A 27,151-nucleotide genomic window follows, 5' to 3' on the forward strand; every position below is an offset into this window, starting at 1 on the left:
CCCCATCACCCCCGTTGACTTTCACGGTAACAAGCCGTCCACTTTAATCTGATTCTTTTTTTCTATTCTTCTCTCAAGTGTTTCTGCGTTCAGTCACCTAAATCAAGTTAATGAATCGTCTGCTACCTCAAGCCCTCGGACACCTGCTCCCTGAGCTCACCGTTCTGGTCTCGTCCATTAGGACCCCCGCAGACGGATCTCTGAGCCGGACTTGCTGCCATTGAACGAAAGACGGCTCTACCGCCTACGGGCATGTTTCTTCTCGCACGTGAAAACTGCTCATCTTTTTCCGCCGGGGGGAACGACTGCAGAACCAGATGGCCTGTCTTGCGGACCGCCTGGCACCCAGAATTTCTTGTTTGGAATCACATGTTTCAGGAGCGAGTTAAAGAATACAGCGAAACAGCTAAAGATCTGAAAACATGCGCAGAGACCTCTACAAATACTGGACATATTGTTGTTTGCAGCACGATTTATTATCTGGTCATGGTATTTGAGTACATTCACAGGTACCAACATAAAAGCACTGTGACCTCTCTGGAGACAGGGCAACTCAAAAAGAGAACTTCAAAATGTGCAGGAGCAATAAATATCAAACTTTCTGATCTAAAACGTATAAATATAAAATATCAGTCACTTCAGGAAACATCTTAAGAAAATTCGGCAACCACACGTCCATGGGTAGATGTCTGGTGTTGACGGTACTAATCTTCAGAACACGTCACCTTAGATCCAGCATGGTTATTTTTATGTCTTTTACCAACACATGTTTGCATATCTAGGTAAGAAGAAATTGGTTTTACATCATAAGGTTTAATTAACACGGTTCTCGTCAGAGAGGGGATAGGAGTTCCCTGATATAAAAATGTTCCCAATTTTGAAAAGGTTCCCGATCAGAACGGACAGAATCGTGTTCATTCATTTCTGGCACGAACAGATTTACAAAGGTTGCCAAGTAGTTTTCATTTTAAGTAGATTCTAACTTCAAAAAAATGTTTCTCTGACCTTCCAGCCAGGGAACCAGCCCGCAAGCAGTTAGGAGGAAAGATGGAGTCAAATAATATTTCTTTTGGGCTAAATCCAAGCCAATCAGCAGGTATGATTACGGGGGCCCCTGGGTGGCACGGTCGGTTAAGCGTCTGACTTGGGTTCCGGTCATGATCTCACAGTTCGTGGATTCGAGCCCCGCACTGGGCTCTGTGCTGACAGCTCAATGCCTGGAGCCTGCTTCGGATTCTGTGTCTCCCTCTCTCTCTGCCCCTCCCCTGCTCGTGCTCTCTCTCTCTCTCTCTCTCTCTCTCAAAAGTAAACCAACATTAAAAAAATTTTTTAAAAAGAATTACGATTACAGTTTTCATTGAACCATTATGGAAAAATTAATGTGGCCACATCGAGCAGAAATAATTCATAAGACATTTAGCATCATTTTCTTTAATTGTAAGGAGTCTGAGGAAAACTCTATTTCCATGCACAAATGGAAAAGTAACTTTAGGCATATCAACTCTGCTATAGAAATACTGGCATTCTCTCGTAAATAAATTAATAGTGCAAAGAAACCAGAAGTACCTACAAAGATTAATTTTCGGGATAAGAAAACAACAAACTAAGCAGTACGGTGTTTTATCCATATCATACTTCTACTGTTTCTCTCCTTAAAAAAAGAAAGGAAGAGGTGAAAAACAAGTATCTGTAAAAAATAGTCAACACAGGGGCGCCTGAGTGGCTCAGTTGGTTGAGCGTCTGACCTCGGCACAGGTCATGATCACACGGTTCGTGAATTTGAGCCCCACATCAGGCTCTGTGCTGACAGCTCGGAGCCTGGAGCCTGCTTCAGATTCTGTGTCTCCTTCCCTCTCTGCCCCTCCCTTGCTCACAGTTTCTCTCCCTCCCTCCCTCTCTCAAAAATAAAACATGAAAAAAATAGTCAACACAGCCTACTCACACTGAACAGCCTGGGGTCCTTGGTGTGTGGATGAAAGCCCTTCTTTTTACAGGCAGAAACCTCGAGCATGCCGGCGTTGGTCAGCCTGAAGATCCCCGTGCTGTTCCAGGGTGGGAACAAATGTACAAAAGTTAAGGATCATTTGGCTTTCCAGGGGCTTTGTTAGAATGGCCCAAGGATACATTTTCCTCAAAACGGGACAGAGACAGAAACCACAAAACCAGGAAGTCCACAGAGATAGTTTGAGCCGATTTTGCAATAACTGGCCCAGAGAGAAACCCCCAGGGGGCCAACGCCAACTCCATGCACCTGCTGGGCTAGAATGGGGAACAGGCAGCTGAACTGTCGTGTGAGACCAGAGTGGAAAACTGACACCCCATGGGAGGAAATTACAGGTGGCGGATATTTCTACTTTTTCTAATAACGTGAATACTGTTTATAGAAACAGCAAATATTTGTCGAGCGCTAGCTACGGTGCCAGTCACTGTGCCAAGCCCTTTACGCCGACTACCACGTAGCCGCTTCTTCACGTCGGTCCCGCTGGGCAGGTGTCAAGGATAAACAGACCAAGGCTCAGAGCGGTCACGTATCCCGCGAGACACACACCACGTGAGTGTGGAGCCGGGATTCCACTCGAAGTCTATCTGACTCCTCTGCTCATAATCATTCGACAATAACCACTGTCTCCCAAACCTAGAAAGGCTTTGGAGGTAATTCAGCTAAGGCTGGAAATTGTTTTTCAACAGGAGACGATACAGTGGAAGTAAGATCTCACAAGGCGACCCGGAATAATGTCGTCACTAAATAGAGCCAGTGATTCTACTACGGAAAGGACCTTAGAAAGGAAGAGACAGCAGAGCTACAGGTATAAAGGGAGCTGGCTGGCACCAATCTCTTCTTCCCAAGGGCACGGTGCATCTGCCTATCTAAGCGCCAACAGCAGCCCCAGGCAAAAGCCTTACTTGGACCCCATGGATCGGCGCACTTACTCTTTATGCTTCGGTGAGCAAACAATGGCGATGGCCTCTGGCAACATGAGCTGATAGGAACAGTGAGTATGAAGGTCAACACTGGACAAGAACGCAGTTTGGGTCGGATGTGTCTATAAAAAGAAAAGAGGACAATCACACTGGAGGAGTGGAGTCTTAGCCAAGACCATAGCCCGTGCTCAGAGAAAACTCCGGTGAGTAATCCAGATTTTAGACAATGGGTCACTGACATCACCCTTCCTTTTGTGCATCTTTGGGATGACCAAGACTTGCAGAAGAGGCTTTTGGAAGTGTTCATGTACTTTCTGCTTATTGGAAAAGACAGAACCGGAAATTAACGTGTATATATATATGTATATATATATACACACACACAACTCCACGCACCTGCTGGACTACAATGGGGAAGAGGCAGCTGAACTGTCGTGTGAGACCAGGGTGGAAAACGGAGGCCCCATGGGAGGAAATTACAGGTGGCAGATATTTCTACTTTTATGGAAGTATATATATATATACCCCATATATATATGGGGTCTATATACCCCATATATATATATATATATATATATATATATATATATATATAGTAGTCTCTCTCTATATATGGTATATACACCCACTCAGACACACACACACACACACACACACACACACACACACAATGGAATACTACTCGGTGATGAAAAAGAATGAAGTCTTGCCATTTGCAACAACACGGAAGGAACTAGAATGTATTATGCTAAGTGAAATAAGACAGAAAGATAAATATCACATGACTTCACTCATATGTGGAATTTGAGAAACACGACAGATGAACAAAAGGTAAGGGAAGGAAAAATAAGATAAAAACAGAGAGGGAGGCAAACCATAAGAGACTCACATGGAACAAACTGAGGGTTGATGGTTAATGGGGGATGGGGGTTGGGGAGGTGGGGAAAGTGGGTGATGGGCATTGAGGAGGGCACTTGTTGGGATGAGCACTGGGAGTTTTATGTAAGTGATGAATCATGGGAATCTACTCCTGAAGCCAAGACTACAGTGTATGTTAGCTAATACAGTATGTATAAAAACTAAAAAAGAGAGAGAGAGAGAGAGAGATTCTCATTAAATCATGACAATGAAGCTAGGGATAGTTTTATTATTATCTCAATTTTACACACAGGGATCCCAAGTCTCCTTTAAGTAACTTGCCCGTGGTCACACAGCTGGTCAGGAACAGAGCTGTGATTGGAAACTCACAGATACTTTATGCAAAACTATGGACACAAAAGCAATGTTTCAATGAATTTCCCACATTTTGCTGTGTATCTTTTCGTGGATGCATCATTCCCTACAAATGGGAGAATGGAACTCTCCAAGTTGTTGAAGGGGTTTGGAACTAATCTTTCACAGCAAGTAAATACCCATATGATAAGAGGGAAGGGGAGGTTATAAACCCAAAGAAGTATCTTGCAGGTTTGGGGCTCTATACTAACGTGTGTTTAGGAGAGACAAATCAGAGGTTCACACTTGAGTATGAAAATACATGCACCTGTATTGATGTTGGCTCAGGCCATGGCTGATGCACAGTCAACCCCAATTCCCCTTGAAAAAGGAAAGTGACCATTTTAATCAGGAAACCGAGGTCCCTGGCATGGACCGCCTGGGTCCTGGTCCCAACCCTCACTGCCTATATGACACTGAGAAGATTACTTAACCCCCCGTGCCCACTTCGCCAGCTGTAAAATGAGAACAATAATCATTTTCTTCATGGGGTTGCTACATTAAAATTAAATGGGACAATCCATGTAAAGTTCTTAGAACAGTGCCTACCGCATGGAAAGGAATCAAAATCATTAGCTGTTTTTGTTGCCGTATTATTGCTGTTGTTGTTTCTTTTAATATTGTCATTGTTAACTGAAGGCCACGGGCCGATAAAAATCGCTTCATGGCCTTTCCACGTAACTACGGTCCGCTAAAGAAATGCAAAATTTTACAACTCATTTCCACTTCACTTTATAGAATTAATAGAATGAAGGTAGAATCCATCGAAATCTATTTGCAGAAGATATGTGTTCTGCGAGGAAAAAGTTACCCTTGGTTTTAGTCTATAAAGACGTAGGTCAACAGAAGACTGGCAATTATCCTGGTTTTTAAAACCCAAATCTTTAGAGAGGGTCTGAGTAGAGGGGGTCTAACTGCCTGTTAATCTGATTCAGTGCAAACCTCCTGTCACTACGCAGAACCGTCCATGCCTTGGCGAGGAAGCAAGAGTCACTCAGAGGGACTCTAGTGCTGCAGAGAAGCAAACAGAGTGTCAAACAGACAAATCACGCAGCCTGTCCATTTATTTGCACACTCAACGCACACCACGAGCGTCCTGAGCCCCTCATTTCTGCCAAGAGAGTCACTTCTACTCTGATAATAGCAGCTCTCCCACGGGAGAATGGTGCTCCCACCCTACCCCCTCTATGGAAATCAAAATGACCATGACCATAAACCATGACCGTGACAATGGCTGCCGATGCCATTCACTGCAACTCGACAACGTGCCAGGCACTGAACGAGCCACTTCCCACATATTATCTCCTTCGACTCTTACAACAACATGGGACAAGTGCTGTTATTATCCTCATTTTACAGATGAGGAGACTGAGCTAAGAAGAAGAGTAAATAACGTGCAGAAGTTCACAGAGCCAGTCAAGGTGGGAAGGCTACATTTGAATCCAGCCTTATCTGATTCTGATTCAGGCCTTCTTTCCCATGACTAGCTCTGGAACCTGTTGCCACCATTAGGTCAATAAAAATCACAAAACGTCATTTCAAGCCATTACAGTTTAGGAATAGGTTTTAAACACGTTTTCATGGAACTTCAATGACTTGACATGGAGAAATAAATAAACAAAAAGCAAAATCCTGGATTTCTAAAATTTGGCCAAATCCATAATCTAAATGATGTAACTTCCTTATTGCCTACACTATATACACAGGTCATACGGGGAAAACCCGTTTTTTAATTTGGCAAATGTTTTGTAAGAGTAACTAACATTGACTCTTCAATGTAAGTATAATATAATGGACTGTCATTCCTTCTCAGTTTATGTTAGAATTTCTTTGCTACAATTTATTTTGCTTTAAAATGCATTCCTGTCGCAGAGAATCACATTAAACTGAACAGCGCCTTGAAAATTCAGCAATTTCTAGGGGCACCTGGAAGACTCAGTCAGTTAAGTGTCTGACTTTGGCTCAGGTCATGGTCTCATGGTTAGTGAGTTTGAGCCCCCCACCCCACCCCCATCGGGCTCTGTGCTGACAGTGGGGACCCCGCTTCGGATCCTTTGTCCCCCTCTCTCTCTGCCCCTTCTCCCCTCTCAAAGATAAATAAACATTTTTTTAAAATTCAGCAATTTCTAAGCACACAGGAAGGCACATTACTTACTGTTAAATCAATCAAATAGACATATTTGGGAAAGTTTTGCAAACTCTTCATTAGAAATAATTTCTTTCATTTGGGAGGCGGTTGTATTTTTCAAAGGGCTCTCACACTTGGTGTCTTACTTATGGCTCACACGAATCCAGTGAGGGAGACAGGGCACTCACTAGCCCTGCCTGGTCATTGAGGGTCCCTAGAAACAAGGAGGAGACTAAGAGAACGTAGTAACCTCTAGGCAGAGCTGGGACTAAAGTCTCCTGCACCCTCTGAAATTACATAGCACCAAGTGCTTGGTGATTTTGTGTGTGTGTGTGGTGAGGGATCTAAGTATGTGTCCTGCCCCTACTCAGTGCATCCTTGAAAGTCAAGTAAAATAAAAAACGGTCACTAATTGGGGCGCCTGGGTGGCTCAGTCGGTTAAGCGTCCAACTTCAGTTCGGGTCATGATCTCATGGTTGGTGGGTTTGAGCCCCGAGTTGGGCTCTGAACCTGTTTCAGATTCTGCGTCTCCCTCTCTCTGCCCCTCCCCCCTCCTCTCTCTCTCTCTCTCTGTCTCTCTCTCTGCCTCTTAAAAATAAATAAAAATGTTGAAAAATCTGTACAAAGAGGTCATTAATATCTCTTTCAGGGCTCTTGGATGTGCCCTGAAAATCTTGGCCATATCTCATTCCCACTCTCACGGGATGAGTTGTCCTTACCCCAGGTCCAAATGTATAAGACTGAATAGAAAAGTGTCCCCCCAGACAGATTAAACCATGGAGAGGAAAAGTAGAGCACTGTCACCAAAACCAACGGCTACAATTATCTGAGTTCCTAGAAACATGTGCTTCAAAATTCACTGACGTTATCTCATTCTAACACAGACAATTATCATGAAGTCAATTATTATGACATCTGTTCTATGGATGATAAAAGCTGATGTCCAGATTGCTTCATTTGCCAACATTTCTGTAAAGAATTCTTAGCAGAGCTGAGATTTACACTCAAATCTTTTCATTCGTAAGCCCTTTCTTGATTCTATGATGGCCTGGTGGAGGTTCGAACCCAATATATTCGGCCCCACCATGGCTGTTTATGCAGCGATAAGTTCATCCTTGGCCTGTAAGGGAGATGCGGAAGAATGTACGGTCCCTATCGGACGTTTACAAACATCTGTTTGAAAGAACTATTTTTTAGGAATCTTCTTAAAATAATCTACTTTTGACCCATGGCACAGGCAGAGAGAACAGTCACGGTGTAGTCAAGATTAATGAAAACTCTGACTAGGTCTCCATTAGGCCATACAAAAATCATCAAAGCAAGTCATTTATTACAGGACATTTGTTACACTTGAAAAAAATTACAAATAAGAAACTATTTGAAGGAAGCTACATGTCCTCAAGGAGGCAAGCAGCACCCCACAGAAAACTGAGCAGAAACTGCAGCTGAAAAAAGGTCGCACGTACGTGGATCCATCCGAGCGTGAGGAGGCCGTGTTGGTCCTGAACGCTGAATAACTCTTCCACATTCTCCACGTCACAGTAGTCCGGCCCCGCAGACTGCTTTGGCACAATCACATGGGTGATAGTAAATTCATTATGCGTCTAGAAAACAATTGGCACAAACGATAACAAGCATCTGAAAGGGAAAAAAACAAAAAAACAAAAAACAAAAACCCACAACCTGAAATGGAAATACAGTGATTTGCTGTAAGACTAGAGAGCGTCCGGGCCACCCGGTTGGCTCAGTCGGTTAAGCGTCCGACTTTGGCTCAGGTCATGATCTCACGGCTCATGACTTCAAGCCCCCTGTCGGGCTGTGTGCTGACAGCTCAGAGCCTGGAGCCTGCTTTGGATTCTGTGTCTCCCTCTCTCTCTGCCCCTCTCCCGTTCACGCTTGGTCTCTCTCAAAAATAAATAAAAATATTTAAAAAAAAAAAGAAAAAGACTAGAGAGCATCCGTCCCACCACCTGCAACCTCCCAACCCATCGACACTCAAAATCAAAGCCTCCCTCTTAAAAACGGATTCTTTGCCAAAAACTTGAGAATCAGCTCTCTGGAATTCAAAACCTATGTTCACAATGGAAGATGTATAATAAATAGGAGTTCTTAGCATCCCAGGCTGGCCCACGATGGCTTAGTTAATAAATAATGCCTTGATGTATTACATTTGCCGTGGAAAAAATGCAGAACAAAAGAGCAGCAGGTTGATGCGGGAGACTAAGTGCTTTTGTGGTTTTACTGAAGAACGTTTCTAAGGCGTGTGGAGGTTGATGGTCTTGTTTTTATTTTATTAATTATGTTTAATTTCACTTCCAGACCTAATTTTCTTCTGCTACTGGGGCTACTCACGGGGATTGCCCATAATTAAGGTACTGTTCTGGATTTGCATTCAGAAAAAGAAAAAGGCAAAACAAACCACTCCCTTCAGGTAAAAGGTAAGGGTTGAAGGAAAAAGGCTGAGAAGAGCGGGTACGATCCTCAGGCGGGAGATGTCATGCTGAAAGTGGGTGCCCGCTCCTCCCTGAGGACCCCTTTCTCTCTGCTCTGACGGGGCTCTGTTCCTTCGGCCTGGATCGTAACTCCTCCCTCCATCCCCCCTCCCGCCTTTCATGGCTAACTTTATGTATTAACTTCAGGCCTGGCGTAAACGTCACTTCTCAGGGAAACCCTTCTTGACCTTCCCAGACAAGGTCAATTTCCCAGTCACACATGGCCACGATGCCCTGAACTTCCAGGGAGAGCACCGGCCCCAGTGATAACTAGTCACCTGTCTGATTCTTCATAGACACCATGTGAGAGTCACAGGCAAAGACTGTGGCTGCTCTAGGCTGCAAATGCCAACACCAAGCCCAGTGTCTGCCAAACGCAGGTACTCAGCACATGTCTCCCGATGAAGAATGAATGAAAAACCAGTCAATCCATCAAACTAGGTACAGCATATGGTCTTAAAGAGGAAGCATCCACAGTCCCCGCCCCCCACCCCAAGGGCAAACAAGGTGGCTGTGGGGAGACCGCGGCAGGCCGTGCTCTTGTGCTTGTTGTCTGTGCTTCGTCTCTCCCGGAGGAAAAGTGAAGACGTAGAACTGGAATACAGTAGGAGAACGCGTGTCGACTAAAGCGTATTATTCAAGTAAGCAGCAGTTCCCAAGCTGAATGCGCAGGACAGAAAATGTGCCTGGACCCAGAATTGAAAACTGGTATCCAAATGACTCTACGAAGGGCACTTTCAACGAAACATTATTCAGCCTTCTTGCAAGTAGGCAAGTGAGGCTTATGCATATTCTCTCTTCTGTCCTCCTTGTTTTGACATTGTCGTTTCATCGCATATTTCGGATGAAATCTTCCGTATGTAAATGGGACCTGTGCTGTAAGATTTCAGCTTCCTGAGACTACCGTCTGAAACCCTCATTTTATTCCACATGTGTCTGAAAAGGGTGGCAAGATGTCACCCACCAAACCCGCTAGAGTTAATTACATAAATACATGTGAAACTAACCACTGCAATGGAACTCTGATTTAGAAAACTAGATGGTTTTGGAAATTGTAAGACCTGTAATCCATCATTTTTCTAAACAAAGGTTTAATATGTGGTTTCATTCATTCTTCACGACCAGCTTGTACGGTATCCCTGAAATTTTGCAATCCATTTCCCAGGATTCATTGCATTAATAATGACAGTAGTCTTGTGTCATTAATCCAGGTAAAGATAATTTCATAATTTTTGCAGCTCTTAGGATGCTTTTATTCTGTTCTGCTTATTGCAAGAAAACCATTACTACTGAACGTGTATCTTGGGCAGAAAGATATGAAACAAAGACCATACCAGTTTTCCACAGAGTATTCCACACGTTTCTACTCCTCTCACTGTATTAGATTCTGCCAGCAGCAGAAATTTGTGGCAGAGGTCTCTGGATAAAACTACACAGCGCAGTCCTTCAACCACTAAATCTAAGAAACAGAAAAGGCAGAAAAAGCTAAAAAAACCCAGATCTTCCATCCCATCCATCAGAGCTATTTTTGGCAAGCAACTACCGGGCAATATAAATATAAAAAATGAGGGGTGCCTGAGAGGCTCAGTCAGTTAAGCATTCGACTCTTGATTTTGGCTCGGGTCGTGAGCTCACGGTTCACGAGTTCGAGCCCCGCATGGGGCTCTGCGCTGACAGTACAGAGCCTGATTGGGATTCTCTTTCTCCCTCTCCCCAACTCACTCTGTCTCTCTCAAAATAAACTATACATATATGTATATATATATATGTATATACATATACATATATATATATAATTGCACTATATATATAAAGTGTGTGTGTGTGTGTGTATATATATATATATATATATATATATATGTATGTATACATATAGTGAAATTATCAGGTGTTCCACTTCCTATATTTTATTTTTAAACTCTTAAAAGTACACATTGACCAGAAGGAAGGTAAAATTTCCACTTTGCATATAAATTATTTTGTGAACAAGTGGGAAGGTGCAAGCATTTTTCCATCTTTGTGCCTCAGATCAACTGTCTGCCTAGATGTGTGAGGTTTTTGGAGGGTACCAAGCAAATATACGTTCACCTGCACAGGCTGCAGCGAATGGATCTCACGGACCATCAGGCATAGGATAGATATTCTTTCCTGTGTCTTCCGTATGTTTCTGAGAGCTTCGTGAAAGTTGGTGATCGTTAAGTAAAAGCACTGTTTTCAGAACTAATTAGTGATAGGGTAACTTATTAAATAGTTGCCCATCGTAACTCTTTTAAAATAAGTGGAAACGCAGACTGCGATCCGACAGTGTCTGTGGGGAAAATCTACCCCATTTGGTTTGGGAGCTTGCCAGTGCCGACGGAGGGGCACCAAGCAGAAGCAACTGTTGGCAGAAGCTTATAATCCGTCTGGAGGGTAACGACCTGTGTGTCGGAGAGCCTCCTGGGCAGGGACATGCTAAACATATACATTTACATTTGTATTTGTATTTTTTAATGCTTTTATTTATTTTTGAGAGAGAGAGAGAGACAGAGACAGAGCACAAGCAGGGGAGGGGCAGAGAGAGAGGAAGACACAAAATCCAAAGCAGGCTCCAGGGTCTGAGTTATAGCACTGATGTGGGGCACAAACCTGTGGACCACGAGATCATGACCTGAGCTAAAGTCAGACGCTTCACTACTGAGCCACCCATGTGCCCCTACATTTTTTTAAAATGCAGGGTTTTTTTAAAGTTTATTTTTATTTATTTTGAGAGGTAGAGAGCAAGCAGGGGAGGGGCAGAGAGAGAGAGAGACAGAGAGAGAGAGAATCCTAAGCAGACTCTGTGCCATCAGCACAGAGTCTGATGTGGGGCTTGATCTCACAAATGCAAGATCACAACCTGAGTTGAAGTCGAGAGTCAGATGCTTAACCAACTGAGCTACCCAGGCGCCCCATAACATTTATGTTTACATTTTTAAGCAAACGATTTTCTTAGCATCTTCTTCCCTCTCCAGTGTAAGTATTTACCTTTAACATTCATGTGTTTCTTGGCTAAAATGCATGAAAGAAAAATAAATGCTTGGAATTCTTCTCATTTCAAATCTCTATACCATGACCAGATACAGTCCTGTTGATTACAGCGTGCTGTTCTATCCGGGTGGGCAAATTTTAAGGTTACGGACAGGAAGAGCCAGGTGGCACCCTTCATACCGCATCGTGTGGGGGCCCTATCCCACTGGATGATGAAAAGAGGGGGGCGCCTGGGTGGCTCGGTCGGTTAAGTGTCCGACTTCAGCTCAGGTCACGATCTCACGGTTCGTGGGTTCGAGCCCCGCGTCAGGCTCTGTGCTGACGGCTCGGAGCCTGGAGCCTGCTTGGGACTCTGTGTCTCCCTGCTCACGCTCTGTCTCTCTCTCACTCCAAAATACATAAACATTTTAAACAATTTAAAAAAGAGAGAAAGGAGGAGCACCTCCCAGCGGTTAGGGGCCGCGGCTCCAGCGGAAGAGAAGCCGTGTCTCGCGGGGATGCGTTTCATCACTTACTCTGCACGGCGCTCAGAGTGGCCGCGGGCTTCAGAGCCCTGTTGACGGGGGGCGAGTGGCTGGCGGAATTGGCCGCGTCGCTTCTGCCAGGCTGGTCCGCGGAGACGTGCAGCAGGGAAGGGCTGTGGCGCGGGCACAGGCAGGACGCGGCGCTGCCGTCGATCTGCTCGGACAGCGCGGGGGGCTCCGGGCTGCGCATCTGCCCGCGGGCCAGTTCCTGCTTCTTGAGCTGGTCTTCGAAAAACAGGAACTGCTCCGACTCCAGCTGCTGCTGGCGCATCCGAGCCACCCGCTTCCTCTCGGCCTCGATCAGGCTCTGATGCTCCAGTCGTTTGAGAATCTCGGCGTCGTACTTGTTCTGAAAAAAAAACGTGGCGGCCGCAAGAAGAGGTTAGTTTCCAAGGCAGCCGCCTCGAAGCGGGACTGGACACTTGCAGGCTTCTAGCAGACGCAGAGACACAGAGGCCGCGGTCCGCCCACGGGATCACTCACGCGACAGCGAGGAAAATGTCAACCGTCACGGCCGAGGCCCCTTACGTTGGCCAAGGGGGCAGTCCCAAAGCCACCCGCGTTTTACCAGAGGCGGGCTATGGCAGTCAAGTTCCCTCCATACCCCGCGCTTTTAAAAAGAATTAGGAGGGGCGCCTGGGTGGCGCAGTCGGTTAAGCGTCCGACTTCAGCCAGGTCACGATCTCGCGGTCCGGTCCGCGAGTTCGAGCCCCGCGTCAGGCTCTGGGCTGATGGCTCGGAGCCTGGAGCCTGTTTCCGATTCTGTGTCTCCCTCTCTCTCTCTGCCCCTCCCCCGTTCATGCTCTGTCTCTCTCTGTCCCAAAAATAAAAATAAAAAACGTTGAAAAAAAAAATTAAAAAAAAAAAAAATAAATAAAATAAAAAGAATTAGGAAATCAAGGGCAGGATGGTCGGCGTGGCCCGACGGACCAAAGCAAAATATCTCAGAAATGGTCACATCACCCAAGACCGCACCGTCCAAAATCACAGCCACGGGCCACATGGACTACTTAAATCTAAATTAAGTTATATGCAATGAAATCGGAAATTTAGTTCCTCGGTCACGCCGGCCACCTTTTCAGCACCACGTGGCTAGAGGCTCCCATAACAGCGCCACACAGAACGTGTCTATCATCAGAGGAAGTTCTACTGGACAGTCCCTGCCGTAGAAGTTTTTGCCTCTGACTCGAGAACTCTTCCCACTGGGGCTTTTTGGAGAAAGGGGAGTCACTAGGAAACGGTCCAGCCATCTCTATCAGAACGAATGGGGAATTTTGTTAAGATGATGAATCCCAGGTTCCCTAGTCTCAAAAAAAAAAAAAAAAAAAAAAAAAAATCCAGGCATTATTAGGTCAGAGAATACAAATCTTTAATAAGTTCCTCAAATGATTTTGATAAAAACTAACTTTGGGGATGCTTGGGTGGCTCAGTTGATTAAACGTCCGACTGCAGCTCAGGTCATGATCTCACGGTTCGTGGGCTCGAGCCCCGCGTCGGGCTCTGTGCTGACGGCTCAGAGCCTGGAGCCCACTTCGGATTCTGTGTCTCCCTCTCTCTCTGCCCCTCCCCTGCTCACACTGGATCTCTCTCTCAAAAATAAATAAACCTAAAAAAAAATTAACTTTGGGGCGCCTGGGTGGCGCGGTCGGTTAAGCGTCCGACTTCAGCCAGGTCACGATCTCGCGGTCCGTGAGTTCGAGCCCCGCGTCAGGCTCTGGGCTGATGGCTCGGAGCCTGGAGCCTGTTTCCGATTCTGTGTCTCCCTCTCTCTCTGCCCCTCCCCCGTTCATGCTCTGTCTCTCTCTGTCCCAAAAATAAATAAAAAACGTTGGAAAAAAAAAAAAATTAAAAAAAAAAAAATTAACTTTGCCGGCTGCCTGGCTGGCTCAGTCAGTAGAGCACACGACTTTTGATCTCAGTGGTGAGCTCCAGCCCCACACTGGGGGTAGAGATTACTTTTAAAAAATTATGTATATAAAAAAAACAAAAACAAAAAGAAAACCAACTAACTTTGGTAGGGGTGGGGTGGGGCACACAGCTTCCAACAGCACTTGGGGTACACACGAATCACCCGGGGTTTTGTTATGAGGGCTGATTCCAATTTGGCAGCTGTGGGCTAGGGGCCGAGATTCCCATTTCTAACAAGCTTCTGGATGATTCCAGGGCTGCCTACAGTGAGGGTTTACTGATGGGTAAACCCATCTCTCTCTCCTCCTCTCTCCTCCTCTCTCTCTCTCTCTCTCCTAGGCATAAAGGCTGCCCCTCGGTCTCCACAGAGATTGCCACATGACATCTACTTTGGGACACTGTTGTGGCCTGTGATACAACTGCTATCATCAGAGGCAGACCAGGCCTTTCCTCCCTGGGAGATCCTGAGGGGGCAACCACATGCATCGTTGACGTGAAGGAAGACCGGATTGGGCTTTTCTCTCCTTTGCTGTTGCTTTGTCTGGGTCCCCCAAATCATTCTTATCTTTCATAGTTCCAGTCAAATCATCAATATGCACACTTGAGGAGTTTCAACATTTCAGATTTCAACATTCCCGCTGTCATTTAGTGGAAGCTCAGCACTCAAACCTGGCTATGCCCCCAGGAAGCAGAGACATTCTGCGACCATGTGCCGAGTTCGTGACATTGAACTGAAGCGCAAGTCAGTACAAGCGACAATCCCAAAGCACATAAACACACAACCCAACAAAAAAAAGCAACGTCACCTTTATAACAACGTTAAAAACAGGAAGAATTCAAGCTTTGAACTTGAAGCCCTACGGACTGGTCAATTTCTTCTTCCAGTGCCTTTCAACCTCTTAGACATCATTATCATGATCTCTCTTTACGTAATAATGATCCAGAAGCCACCGTCCATTGGTGATATGACTACATTTCATTCATATGGTTAGCTATTCATCTTAGTGCAATATTGACTGTAATATTCAAGAATCGAATTTACATTTCCAAGGCCTACATAATTAGATCAGAATAATCTAGATCAGAATAATCAGAAACTGTACACTGTTTTCCCTACCTCCTACTGGCTCCGTTCATCACCAAAAAGTGGTCATCTGCCTCCAGGTTCCACTGGCAAGAGTTGGTCAAAAAGCTGTATTTAAATCACCATAAGAAATCCATATTCTAAGTCATTCTCAACGTTATTAGAGTTGTAAGGAAATAAAAATACCACATCTTTGGTGCAAATGCTTAACCTGCATATCAACATGAATTTGTTATTGGCTTTACAACCCTGTATCTTTAATTTTTAATTGAAAGGCACATGACATTTGAAACATTCACATGAAAATGAAATTCAAAAAATAGTTGCACAGAAAAAAGTCGTGAAATAAATGTACCAATTGAACTTACTTTGCTTTGCAAATATTCTTGGTATTCTACGTTATATTTCTTTAAAAGGTCCTTTTTCAATTCATCTGTCCTTGGGAATGCAATCTCCTTCAGTTTCTTTTAAAAATATATATATACATATTGATTAGTGGGATTCTCAGTACAGTCTTTCAGATCATCAGCTGAGAAAGAAAAACAGCTGGTATGCGTATTAGAAATCAAGACACAAGTAACCAAAGACGATGGCGGAAATAGAAAACTTCTCTTTGCCGTGGCTCCAAAACACAACTTTTCAGTAGGAAATGGAAAGGCTTATCCCTTTTGTAAGAGCCTCTGTTGACTCAACTAGGTAGACAAGGGTTCTGTGGAGTTAGGTACCCCGTGTTTACGTGGTGGGTTTGTGACTGCACACCGCACAGCAGGCAAACAGTGCGGCATCAGGATTAAGACACTGGACAGAATGGTAGGGAGGGGCCGCTGGGCTTGACAGACCGTAACAGGCAACTGGGGCGCTTCGTGTACAAATACAGATTCCCAGGCCTACGCCCGGTTTCCCTGAATCAACGTGTTTCGGGGCAGGGTTGGGGAGTCTGGACCTCAAACAACTTCTCAGTGATTCTTAGTGGCCGGAAAATCCGGGAAATCTGATTTAGTCCAAGCACCACCCTCCTTTTCAGAGATGAGGGAACAATGGCCTACAGAGACGAGAAGTCTTCTCCAGTATCATGCAGCTAGCTGGTGGCCCCATTATTACTAGAATCCGAATCTAACTCTGGCCAGGCTGTCCCACTAAAATGTCTTTTCTTTTAATTTCCTGTCATCCATCCATCCATCCATCCATTTATTCAAAAAGCATACACAAAGAAAACGTATGTGCTTTTGGAGAATTTTTTCCTATAAGCAAAAATAAGAATAACACTAAATTAGAGCAAAAGGCTCAGCTTGGTGGCTGGGCCCTTGGGTCCCCTATAGAACCGTCTGAGGTTGGAAGAGGAAGAGGATTGAGAGAAATGCTACATAAGGTATGGCAATGAGGGCCCCTTCGGAGAAGTGTGTATAGAGATTTTTAAAAATGTAGATGGTCGTTTGACAAAATCTGGGTTCTTACAGGCCACCTCAGGCCAGATGTAACTGGTAAGAGAGCCTTTCTTCTATTATATGGTCAAGTATCTTCTGAGAGTTATTTAAAATTCCAGGCTGTGATTGGCTTTGTATATACGGTTTCATCTTTCTCCATGTAAGTTCAACCAAACTACTTAAGGCAAAGGAGAAACATTAAAAACGTGTTATGTAAAAGGATATATTCTCCAGCTAAAATTGTTTGAAGCTTGATATATCAGTTGCAAATGTTGATGGTAAATAAATAACTTTTCAACAACTCTCTCCTTTTCCTTGAGAATATTTCAGGCCATCCACAAACACTTTATTATGCCCTTAGGCTAATCCTACAAGAAGAAAATAGCTAGAACTTTGTGGCCGTCTTAACAATCAGCACTGATTTTCAAATAGTTTTGGGGTTCGGGACTATATGGGATACTCAAAACCAGTCAAGATGACGCTGAAACAAATCTGGGGAATTGGACACGCTTTCCGACAGTCTCTGGGAAGAACAGTGAATAACTCCTCCTCACGCCACAAGGCAAATTGAACACATTCTTGATCTTCTTTTCTCCCCCCGCCTCCCAGTTTCAATTAGACATCCCACACTGGCTCAGTAACGATGATTAAAGGTCCAAGAAGAAATCGAAACATCTTGGCTAATGGAATTTTCTGTGCTCAAGCTCTCAAGAGGATGCGACGAAGGAGGAAAGGAGGTAGGGGCAGATCAATAACGGAGACTCGGGGAGCATTTGATCCCTCAGGGGAGAATCGACCCCACGATACCTTCATAATATCCTGTTTTTCAGGTACCGCACACTGCTGGTAATCTCGATGGCTGGGAAGCTTTTCTACAAACAAGCTAGAAAAAGACAAAGCACATCCTTAGCATGATATAACAGAAGAAGCAGGTGGGCAGTGGTTTCTAGTATGAGAAAGAAACTCCTTTTCCAAATGGACATGTTTATTACATTATTATTACCCAACATCCTTTCCATCAGCCTTTTCACCAAAGGCAGACACGAATCTATGATTTTGGCATTACAGGGCGGTAAGCTCAGCGGACGGAGCACTGAGGTTACGAGGGTGAGGTTGCTCCCTGACGGACCGTGTCACATGGGTCCTTCTCGAGGTGCGGGGTGCTCAATCCCGCCACAGTGCCACCTTACTCACTTGTGGGGCTGGCAATACAGAGGGTCGTGGAAAAACGTTAAGAGTCTGAAAAGATCAATGTAATCTCTTCTCACCCCTGAAAAAGACTCAAAGGACCACTGATGAATCCGTAGTGCCGTGGTGTCTACTGAGCAAAAATTCTTCGCTGAAAAGTCACAACTAAGAGAAATAACAGCCAGAATCCCTAGTGGATTAGGAGGTGCTCACTAGGAGTTCATTATTCATCACCTTCTTGAGGAACAAGGGACAGTGGACGTAAAGGGAAACCCCAAGAGCAAACCAGATGCATCACTTTCAGGATAAACGAACATTTTGTTTCACAAGGGCAGGGAATTTTGGGTGTGTGTTTTTTTTTTTTCTTACTGATGTATCCCTACTGGTAGAATAGGGTCCAGCTCATAATGTGTGCTCAATAAATATTTGTTAAATAAAGAAATAGTCCTTCCTTGATGGATCATGGTGGGCTATAAACACTATTTTTGATCAGCTAATATATGATACCTTATCATTATTGGCGTTCTCCTCCTTACAGATCACACCTGCTTGCCTTCGTCATGCTGCCTACAGGCGACAGTGGAATGGTAAAATAACTCTCATTTCTTTTTTTTTTTTTTAATGTTTATTTTTCAGAGAGAGAGAGAGAGAGAGAGACACACACACAGAGAAAGGGGCAGACAGGGAGACAGAATCCGAAGCAGGCTCCAGGCTCCGAGCTGTCAGCACAGAGCCAGATGCAGGGCTCGAACCCACGACTGCAAGATCATGACCTGAGCCGAAGTCGGACGCTTAACCAACTGAGCCACCCGGGCGCCCATAACTCTCATCTCTTTGAATAAGAAAATTACGACTTAAAGAGGCTATGTAAAGTGTTAGTTGCCTAAAGCTTTATAAACAGAATAAAGTCACAAACGTTTAGAGTTGAAGAGAGCTTAGAGATTTCTGCCCGTAACTCTTCCATTTGTAGATAAGGAACTGAGGCCCGCACAGGACAACTGAATTACAGGTTGTCTCGTGGTTAATAACAGAAGGGAATTCACACACTCTGATGACTCAGTATAGTGGCTTTTTGGTTTTACCACACTTAACGTTTCCACAGAAATGTGTACAAACACGCAAGGAGAAGGCAAAACAAGAAATATTACCGATCGGTAACTTAGAGTTCAGAAATTAAGACTTTTGGAACACGTGCACTATCCATGATGCCTGGTGGCCTCCAATTTCACATTCATTGGTTGGCTCTCTAGAAACTAACGGTCTTCCCCAGCAGGCTGAGCGTTGCGAACCACCAGCTTCTCAGAGGTCCTCGGGTTAAGTCCCCAATGGAACTAGTGAAATCAACCAACATGTGAGTTTCAGTTAAAATAAAAGTACGAGTTTCAGCTTAGATTGAACAGTTACTGGTAACAGATCCTCCCACCAGTAAACGGGCAAATGAGGGAGGAAACTCCAGACCTCACTTCTGTTAATTCTTAAGCCGGGACACATTACTAAAAAGTGTCTAACGGGAACGATGCTGTTTTCTACACAGCTGTTCCGAGGCGGCCACTTCCACTCAACGTTCTGGAAGCTCTTTTATCCAGAACGTTATTACACAGCTAAATAAATTGCTTTTGTAAAAAAATATTCACGCTAGAGGCGCCTGGGTGGCTCAGTCGGTTAAGCCTCTGACTTGATTGTGGCTCTGGTCGTGATGTCGAGATCCATGAACTGAGCCCCACATTAGGCTTCGCACTAGCAGCGAGGAGTCTGGTTGGGATTTGGGATTCTTTCTCTCCCTCTCTCTGCTCCTCCCCTGTTCGTGCACGTGCTCCCTCTCTCAAAATAAATAAATAAACTTAAAAAAAAAAAAAAAAAGAATAGCTTTGCTCTGAGCCAGGTAGGCTCCATATTTGCTGAAGCTCTCTCCATTGCTTAAAAAAACAAAACAAACTACAATGTGAAACTGACCGTTCCTTTCTATCCCTGAATCAGATCCTTCATATAACTGCCAACTTATCCCCCAGTCGCAACCCATCCAATCAAACTTTAAAACTGTTAACGGCAGGGCGCCTGGGTGGCTCAGTGGATTAAGCGTGCGACTTCGGCTCAGGTCACGATCTCACGGTTCGTGGGTTCGAGCCCCACGTCGGGCTCTGTGCTGACGGCTCGGAGCCTGGAGCCTGCTCCCGATTCTGTGTCTCCCTCTCTGTCTGCTTCTCCCCTGCTCATGCTTTCTTTCTGTCTCTCAAAAATAAAGAAACGTTAAAAAATTAAAAACAAAAACCTGTTAATGGCATGTTCTAGGCGCCGTAGACAGAGCTACAATCTGGCTCCTACTCGCGCAAAACACTTACATCCCTGTTGGGGAGAATGGCATAAAACAAGACATTTCCTTTGTGAGAAGTGTCAAAGAGAAAGATACGCAGGTCACTGCACTGGCCTGTAGAGAAGGTATCTCCTGTCGCCAAACCTCACTCCATCCCGAGCCTCAGAAATGGTGTGGGGACGCCTTTGAGAATACATTCCTTCCTGACTTAAAAGCCTGGACACGTAACGCTTTTGGAGATTGCAAAACTGGTCTGAATGGGAAAATATTCCCGGCGTCCAAACCATCTCACCAAAACAGCTTGTGAACATTTCCCCACTTTTCTCATGTTGAAGGCCTCCGAAACTAAAGACTTACGTTATAAATTTATTATAAAGGACAAAGGCATTTTCCAAATTTCCTTCTTCCATATACACCGAAGCCATCCTTTCCAACTCCACTCCGGATCTAAAGTAGCGGCGGGGGGTGATATCCTCCGTGATGGTGATATTACAGCCAAGCTTGCTCAGGGCACGGACTCGCTCTTCCGGGCTGAGGGAAACATCCGTGTGGTCAGGCATGGCAGCTAGCTTTCTCTGCAAAGCAAAATTTGAATCTCTGGTTATGGTAAGAAATGAATAGGACTGCGATTCTGGGTGTATCTTCTGTACTAAGTACCTGACGTCAGTACCCAAGGAGAACGTTCCATAAGAGTTAACGATACGACGGGGCGCCTGGGTGGCTCAGTCGGTTAAACGTCCGACTTCGGCTCGGGTCATGATCTCGCGGTCCGTGGGTTCGAACCCCGCGTCGGGCTCTGTGCTGACCGCTCGGAGCCTGGAGCCTGTTTCGGATTCTGTGTCTCCCTCTCTCTCTGCCCCTCCCCCGCTCATGCTCTGTCTCTCTCTCAAAAAATAAACAAACATTAAAAAAAAAAGACTTTCTAATTTCAGAGAAGCTGTCAGAGGCTTCCGCTCCTCAGAGGCAGGAATGGAAGCCTGTGGAGGCCGAGCCTCAGGTGCCTCACTAGGGTGCCATCTTGTCACTAGGTGAGAAGTCCAGCAGCACAGCCACCACGCTCAGTGCAGTGCTCAGCAGCACTAAAGGAAAATGTCACCATTCGACCACAGATAAAGGCTTCGGTGACGTCAGAACATGATGGGGAGAAAGAAAAATCTGTGGAAATTAGCTCGCTTTCCAAAGGGGGTTTCCAGCCTCTTGTACGTGCAAAAGTAATTTGTCCACTTTTTATTACTATAGAGTCCACACTGAATTATAATTATTTGTGGATACTGTTTTCAGTTCCTTGGGAACTCCTGGAGGGGCAAGAATCATTGTCCATCCAGCCTCGCTGCCTAGGATGGAGCAATATATTCCTTGCGGCACAGACGATAATCAATAAATGTACCAAAGAAAGGAGAAACAGAGAAAAAGCTGCAATGTGATTATACCTAGACTATCTTTTCCCCTGAAAGTAGAAATACGATTTACTTTTCCTCTACTGAATGGTCCTGTTCTTCCCAAATGCAAAACTGATTTCGGAAGTAAACCGGGAAGAGCCCGGCATCTTCGTCAATCTGTAACGTTGGGTTTGCGTGTGGGGTTCTTGGATGAAAACGCAAAATCCCCAGCTGAAAAACGCCTCACTGTTCATTTTTACATTGAGACGTCCACTAACATTTTAATCATTTCTACATAATGTTCTAGAAAACACACAAGACCCTCGAAAAGGATGAGGGGGGCCGCCTCGATTCCCCCACGGTGCCCGGACCACACGGGGTCGGAAAGTGAAGAAGTTCCTACAGTTCTCTGCTCCTCGCCCTGTCCGAGCAGCTGAGCACCTGTGAGGGCGATCTTGGCAAAGAGGACTTGGGTCCCAACCTGTTTTGGAGCAAGAACCAGGCCCTGCCTTTCTCTGTGTTCTGGGGCTAAAGCTTTGCAGATGTCAGGCGCTCGGTCCACTGTGGCTGTTAGTGCTATCCACGGGGCCACGGGGCTGCGGTGAGCGGGGTGGGAGGCTCGTCAGGAGAAGGGGGACGGTCCTAACGGCTCCCCTTTATCAAGCCCTCATGACAGGCTGGGAACGTTAAAAATATTGTTCCCAATTGTCGAAAGGCACAAAGTACAAAAACGGGGCCATGGAGATTATATAATGTGCCTACATTCTCACCCAGAGAACGATCTGGGACACAGACTCTGCCTCTGTGATCCCAGGGCCCCTGTTACTTCCTCTCCGCCATCTTGTTCTTTCCAAGATGCACCTGGAGAAGGTGCCTACGGTGTTGGGTTGTGAGGGGAAACGTGAGAAGAAGGAAGTTCCAAGTACGCAGCCATTTACGCAGGATTCCAAAGCAGTGTCTACGTGTTACACACAGAATGTTTCCCTGGGTCCCTACCACACAAGGTAAGCTTCCCATTTTTATCTGGAAAGAAGCTGAGGTCCCTCCTACAAAGTCAACTCTGTACTTCTCCTTCCCCGGTGTTCTGCTGAAGGACCACGCTCTTGGAGTCTAACCAGAGAAATTAAAATTTCACAGTTTTGTGGACCAAGGCATTATTTTTAGTTCCAGCAAAGATGGCTTTATTAGTCACTTCCTCAAAGGCGAGGACCACACAGATGGATGAAAAGCGACAAGTACAAAACTTCTTGAAGTAATTGTGACTCATTTCACATTCGCTATGTTTCTGTTCTTCTTTTTGGGTTTTCAGACCATATGTAAGCTATCGGTGGGCATTACCTACCAGATAATTCACAGTAAATGGCTGATCCATGCTGTCCGGTCTGTAGAAGGCAGGTGCTGACGGTTTCTTCTCAATCACTTCGTCTGTTTCAAAGACAAAAAGCAGAGCCCCGGTTATTTTTTGAGAATTCAAGTCTCAAATCTCAAACCCCAGGGTTGTTTCTGGCTCAGAATATAAACAAATCGAAATGACTTATATAACCTGAGTGTTTGGAGAGACTTTGGAAGTCTCTTCCTGAACTTACAAACTGCAGGTGGTTATGGTTTCTCTTAAAACAGACCTCTAAAAGTGGGGGTGTGAAGAGAGTTATTGCGGAGTACCCGGCGTGTCTTCTTAGTGTTTTCTTTTCTTTTTTCTTTTTAACGTTTATTTATTTTTGAGAGGAAGAGAGAGAGAACGCACGTGCACGCAGGGGAGGGGCAAAGAGAGAGAGAGAGGGAGAGAGAATCCCAAGCAGTTTCCGCTCTCTCGGCACAGAGCCCAACACAGAGCTCGAACTCATGAACCGTGAGATCGTGACCTGAGCTGAAATCAAGAGGTGAACTTAACTGACTGAGCCACCCAGGCGTTTTCTTACTTTCTTCAAAGGGAGAAAGGTCATAAGAGTTAACAGCATGGACCCTGGAGCCATGGACTTCTACACCTGGAGTCAGTCTGGGCCTAAGCTCAGCTTTACTAGCTCTGGAAGGGGAACTGTGACAGCCCTGTGGCCCCTTCGGTTGGGTATCCATGGGTTTGTGTAACCCTTGAGTGTGGATGGACCTGTAACTGACTTCTAATCAATGGTACATAGCAAAGGTGATGGAATACTACTCCCATGTTTATGTTATGTCACATGGCAAGGATGAGGTGGTTTTCCAGATATAGTAAGAGATCTAACCAGTCGGCATTGAATTAATCCAAAGAACATTTTTCCAGGGTGGGCCTGACCTAATCAGGCGAAACCTTTCAAAGAGTGAGATCTTCCCCTGCTGATCTTGAAGACTCAGTCACCCTAAGTACCACAGCCCCAGGGACATGGATTCTGCCAGTAGTCACGTGAGTCTGGAAGAGCACCTGGAGCCTCATGAGATTCTTACCTGGTTGGCAATTCCATTCCTGCCATGTGATACCCTGAACACAGGACCCAGTTCTGCTGTGCCCAGGCTCCAGACCCACAAAACTCTGAGGCAATGAATGTACGTTGTCTCAAGCCACGAAGCTTGTGGTGATGTGTAAAGCAGGAACAGAAAACGAATATGCCAGCTACGTGCCTGCACATGAGTTTTACAGCCTTTTTGTGCAAACCGACGGTGGGGCGGGGGGGGATCTCACTGTTGGTGGGTTCGAGCCCTGCATCAGTCTCTGTGCTCAGCTCAGAGCCTGGAGCCCGCTTCAGATCCTGTCTCTCTCTCTCTCTCTCTTCCCCTCCCTGGCTCATGCTTTGTCTCTCTCTCTCTCTCAAAAAATGAATAAACATTAAAAAGAAATGGGGGGGGGCGCCTGGGTGGCTCAGTTGGTTGGGTGTTCAGCTTCGGCTTAGGTCATGATCTCATGGTTTGTGAGTTCGAGCCCCACATCGGGCTCTGTGCTGACAGCTCAGAACCTGGAGCCTGTTTCAGATTCTGTCTCTCTCTCTCTCTGTCTCTCTCTCTCTCTCTCTCTCTGCCCCTCCCTGGCTTGCACTGTCTCTCTCTCAAAAATAAATAAACATTAAAAATTTTTAAAAATAAATAAATAAACATTAAAAAAATTTTAAAAATTCTTAATGCAGATTCCTAGGATTTACCCACAAGGACTCTGAATCCATCAGTTTTAAGCCCACCAACAGGCATTGATTGTTAAGATGTGGCCCAGGTATATCTGATTCATGAGGTTTCCAGCCTGGCACCAGAAAGTGCAGATATCTGGCACTTTACATTTCCATAGGAGTGAGAAAGGTAGATTCCACTGGGAGAAAAGGTAGATTCAGCGGGTAAAAAGATGTGGTTTATATATACGATGGAATACTCCTTGGCAACGAGGAAGAATAAAATCATGCCATTTGCAGCAACGTGGATGGAACTGGAGGCTATTATGCTAAGTGAAATAAGTCAGTCAGAGAAAGACAGGTATCATATGTTTTCATATATGATAAACTTGTTTCACGTATGAGAAACTTAATGGAAGACCACGGGGGAAGAGAAGGGGAAAAATAGTTACAGAGTGGGGGGAGGCAAGCCACAAGAGACTCTTAAATACAGAGAGCAAACTGAGGGCTTATGGGGGATGGCGGAAAGGGGAACATGGGTGATGGGCATCGAGGAGGGCACTTGTTGGGATGAGCACTGGGTGTTGTATGTAAGCGATGAACCAAGGGAATCTACCCCCAAAACCAAGAGCACACTATACCCACTGTATGTTAGCCAATTTGACAATAAATTATATTTAAAAAAAAAGAAAAAGAAAAGGTAAATTCAGGGCTGGACGGCCAAAAACAATGCTCAGCGCGCACAAAACTCACACCAACCTCTCTGTAACGAGCTTCTGAATGTCTCCGATGTTTAATGCAGTATATCTTAAACACCAGAATCTAGTCACTTCTCATAGATGCAAACCGATCACTGTTAAGTCCCACATGAAAAGTTATTTCTAGTTCATAAACAGAAACCAACTCCCCTCAATCTAAGATGAAAGACATTTATAGATTGTTCGGTCAACATATTTTTTTTCTTTTTTTTTGCACCATTAACTACTCAGTGGCAGCGTTCCTGTCTTAATATGCTTTTTAATCTCTAACCCTAGCTCTCATCAGTTTCAATACAATTACCCAAGTCCACATAACCAGGTTGTGTTCTCTAGACCAGTAGCTGTCAAAGTGTAGGGTCCCCAACATCCTTGTAAGGGATGTGCTAGGTCAGTGTTATTTTCATAATACCGTGAAAACATTGTGTGCTCCGTCACCATCGCTCCCTCACAACTCTGCAGTGGAGACTTCCAGACGGTGTAAGTGAATGGAATACTTCTTTGCATATTCCTGTAAATGTCTGTTTTAATTTTTAATACGGTAAACCTAAATCAATATGGCCCAGGTAAGCAAAGCTTTTCGGTATCCTTGGGAATTTTCGAGAGTGCAGCGGGCTCCCGAGACCAAGAAGTTTAGAGACTGCCGCTCTAGACCAGCCGTGAGAACAAACAAGACAAAACCAAAGCTCGCCAGGCTCCTTGAATCTCACCAGAAACGCGGTGGGCCAGAAGAATCTGAAAGAGAGAAACTACACTTGTGATGCTGGGGTCCTGCTAAAACAATTAAAAAGCTGAGGGCACGGGGCACCTGGGTGACTCAGTGGGTTAAGCATCCGGCTCTTGATTTCGACTCAGGTCATGATCCCGAGGTCAGGGGATCGAGCCCCACGGGATTGGGCTCCACGCTGGGCGTGATTCTCTCTCTCTCTCTCTCTCTCTCTCAAGATTCTCTCTCCCTCTGCACCACTTCCCCATCCTCTCGCTCTCTCAAGTGAAAAATAAAATAAAATAATAAATAAATAAACAAACAAACAAACAAACCGAGGGCACAGTGAGAGGTGCCGGACCTCACAGAACCCAAGACCCAGAAGAACAGATGCCACAGACTGCTTGATATTTGTGAGACCCATTCTCTTTCCCTCACAGAAAAATATAATGTTTAGCTGATATATAGCCACCGGGGTAGAATCTACATTTTTCCAGCCTGTCTTGGCCTTCAGTGTGGCCATGTCCCCAAGCCCTGCCAAGGGGGTGTGACCAGAAGTACTCGGATCACAGTCTGGATCCCGCCCTTGGAGGAAGGGCCGCCACCTCCTGCCCCTCCTGCCGGCTGGAATGTGGCTGCACAGGGGCAGGTGAGCCAGCACGGCCAGGAGCGAGAGCCAGGGCAAAGCCAGAAGAGAAGGAACCTTGCAGCTTGCTGACCCTCAGACCATGACGACAGAGACGCATCTCTGTCTTGTGTAACCCTGTTTCTTTGTTTAGGCAGCTGGGCCTGCATCCTGACAGATGCAACGTGTTTCACCTGGAAAGGATGATTCAGCATAGCCCAGGGGAGACTGTGACGAGTGCAGATGTGGAAACACACATCCTCCGTCATCGGCCCCCTACTCACTCGGCCTGTCCTGCCTCCACCCCTCCGCCCTGGCTACAGGGAGTAGCAGAAACATCCCCCCTTCCTCCT

The 27,151-nt window shown here is 45.4% G+C and overlaps 1 protein-coding gene across 3 annotated transcripts in view; it reads right to left on the minus strand.

The window, feature by feature from the left end:
• Positions 1-454: 454 nt before the first annotated feature.
• STAMBPL1 (STAM binding protein like 1) overlaps positions 455-27,151 on the minus strand; it is a 45,917-nt gene continuing 19,220 nt past the window's right edge. For all 3 annotated transcript variants that reach the window (XM_058696271.1, XM_058696272.1, XM_058696273.1), the window contains exons 2-11: positions 22,984-23,066; positions 20,620-20,837; positions 17,571-17,646; positions 15,708-15,803; positions 12,339-12,696; positions 10,149-10,273; positions 7,789-7,926; positions 2,932-3,044; positions 1,943-2,042; positions 455-778 (exon numbers count right to left, since the gene is read on the minus strand). In XM_058696271.1, coding sequence (XP_058552254.1) covers positions 722-778; positions 1,943-2,042; positions 2,932-3,044; positions 7,789-7,926; positions 10,149-10,273; positions 12,339-12,696; positions 15,708-15,803; positions 17,571-17,646; positions 20,620-20,837; positions 22,984-23,013 — 1,311 coding nt within the window. In that variant the 5' untranslated portion in view covers positions 23,014-23,066 and the 3' untranslated portion in view covers positions 455-721. The remainder of the gene's footprint in view (positions 779-1,942; positions 2,043-2,931; positions 3,045-7,788; positions 7,927-10,148; positions 10,274-12,338; positions 12,697-15,707; positions 15,804-17,570; positions 17,647-20,619; positions 20,838-22,983; positions 23,067-27,151) is intronic.

This window comes from Neofelis nebulosa, chromosome 13 (assembly GCF_028018385.1).
Source record: "Neofelis nebulosa isolate mNeoNeb1 chromosome 13, mNeoNeb1.pri, whole genome shotgun sequence".
Lineage (NCBI taxonomy): Eukaryota > Metazoa > Chordata > Mammalia > Carnivora > Felidae > Neofelis > Neofelis nebulosa.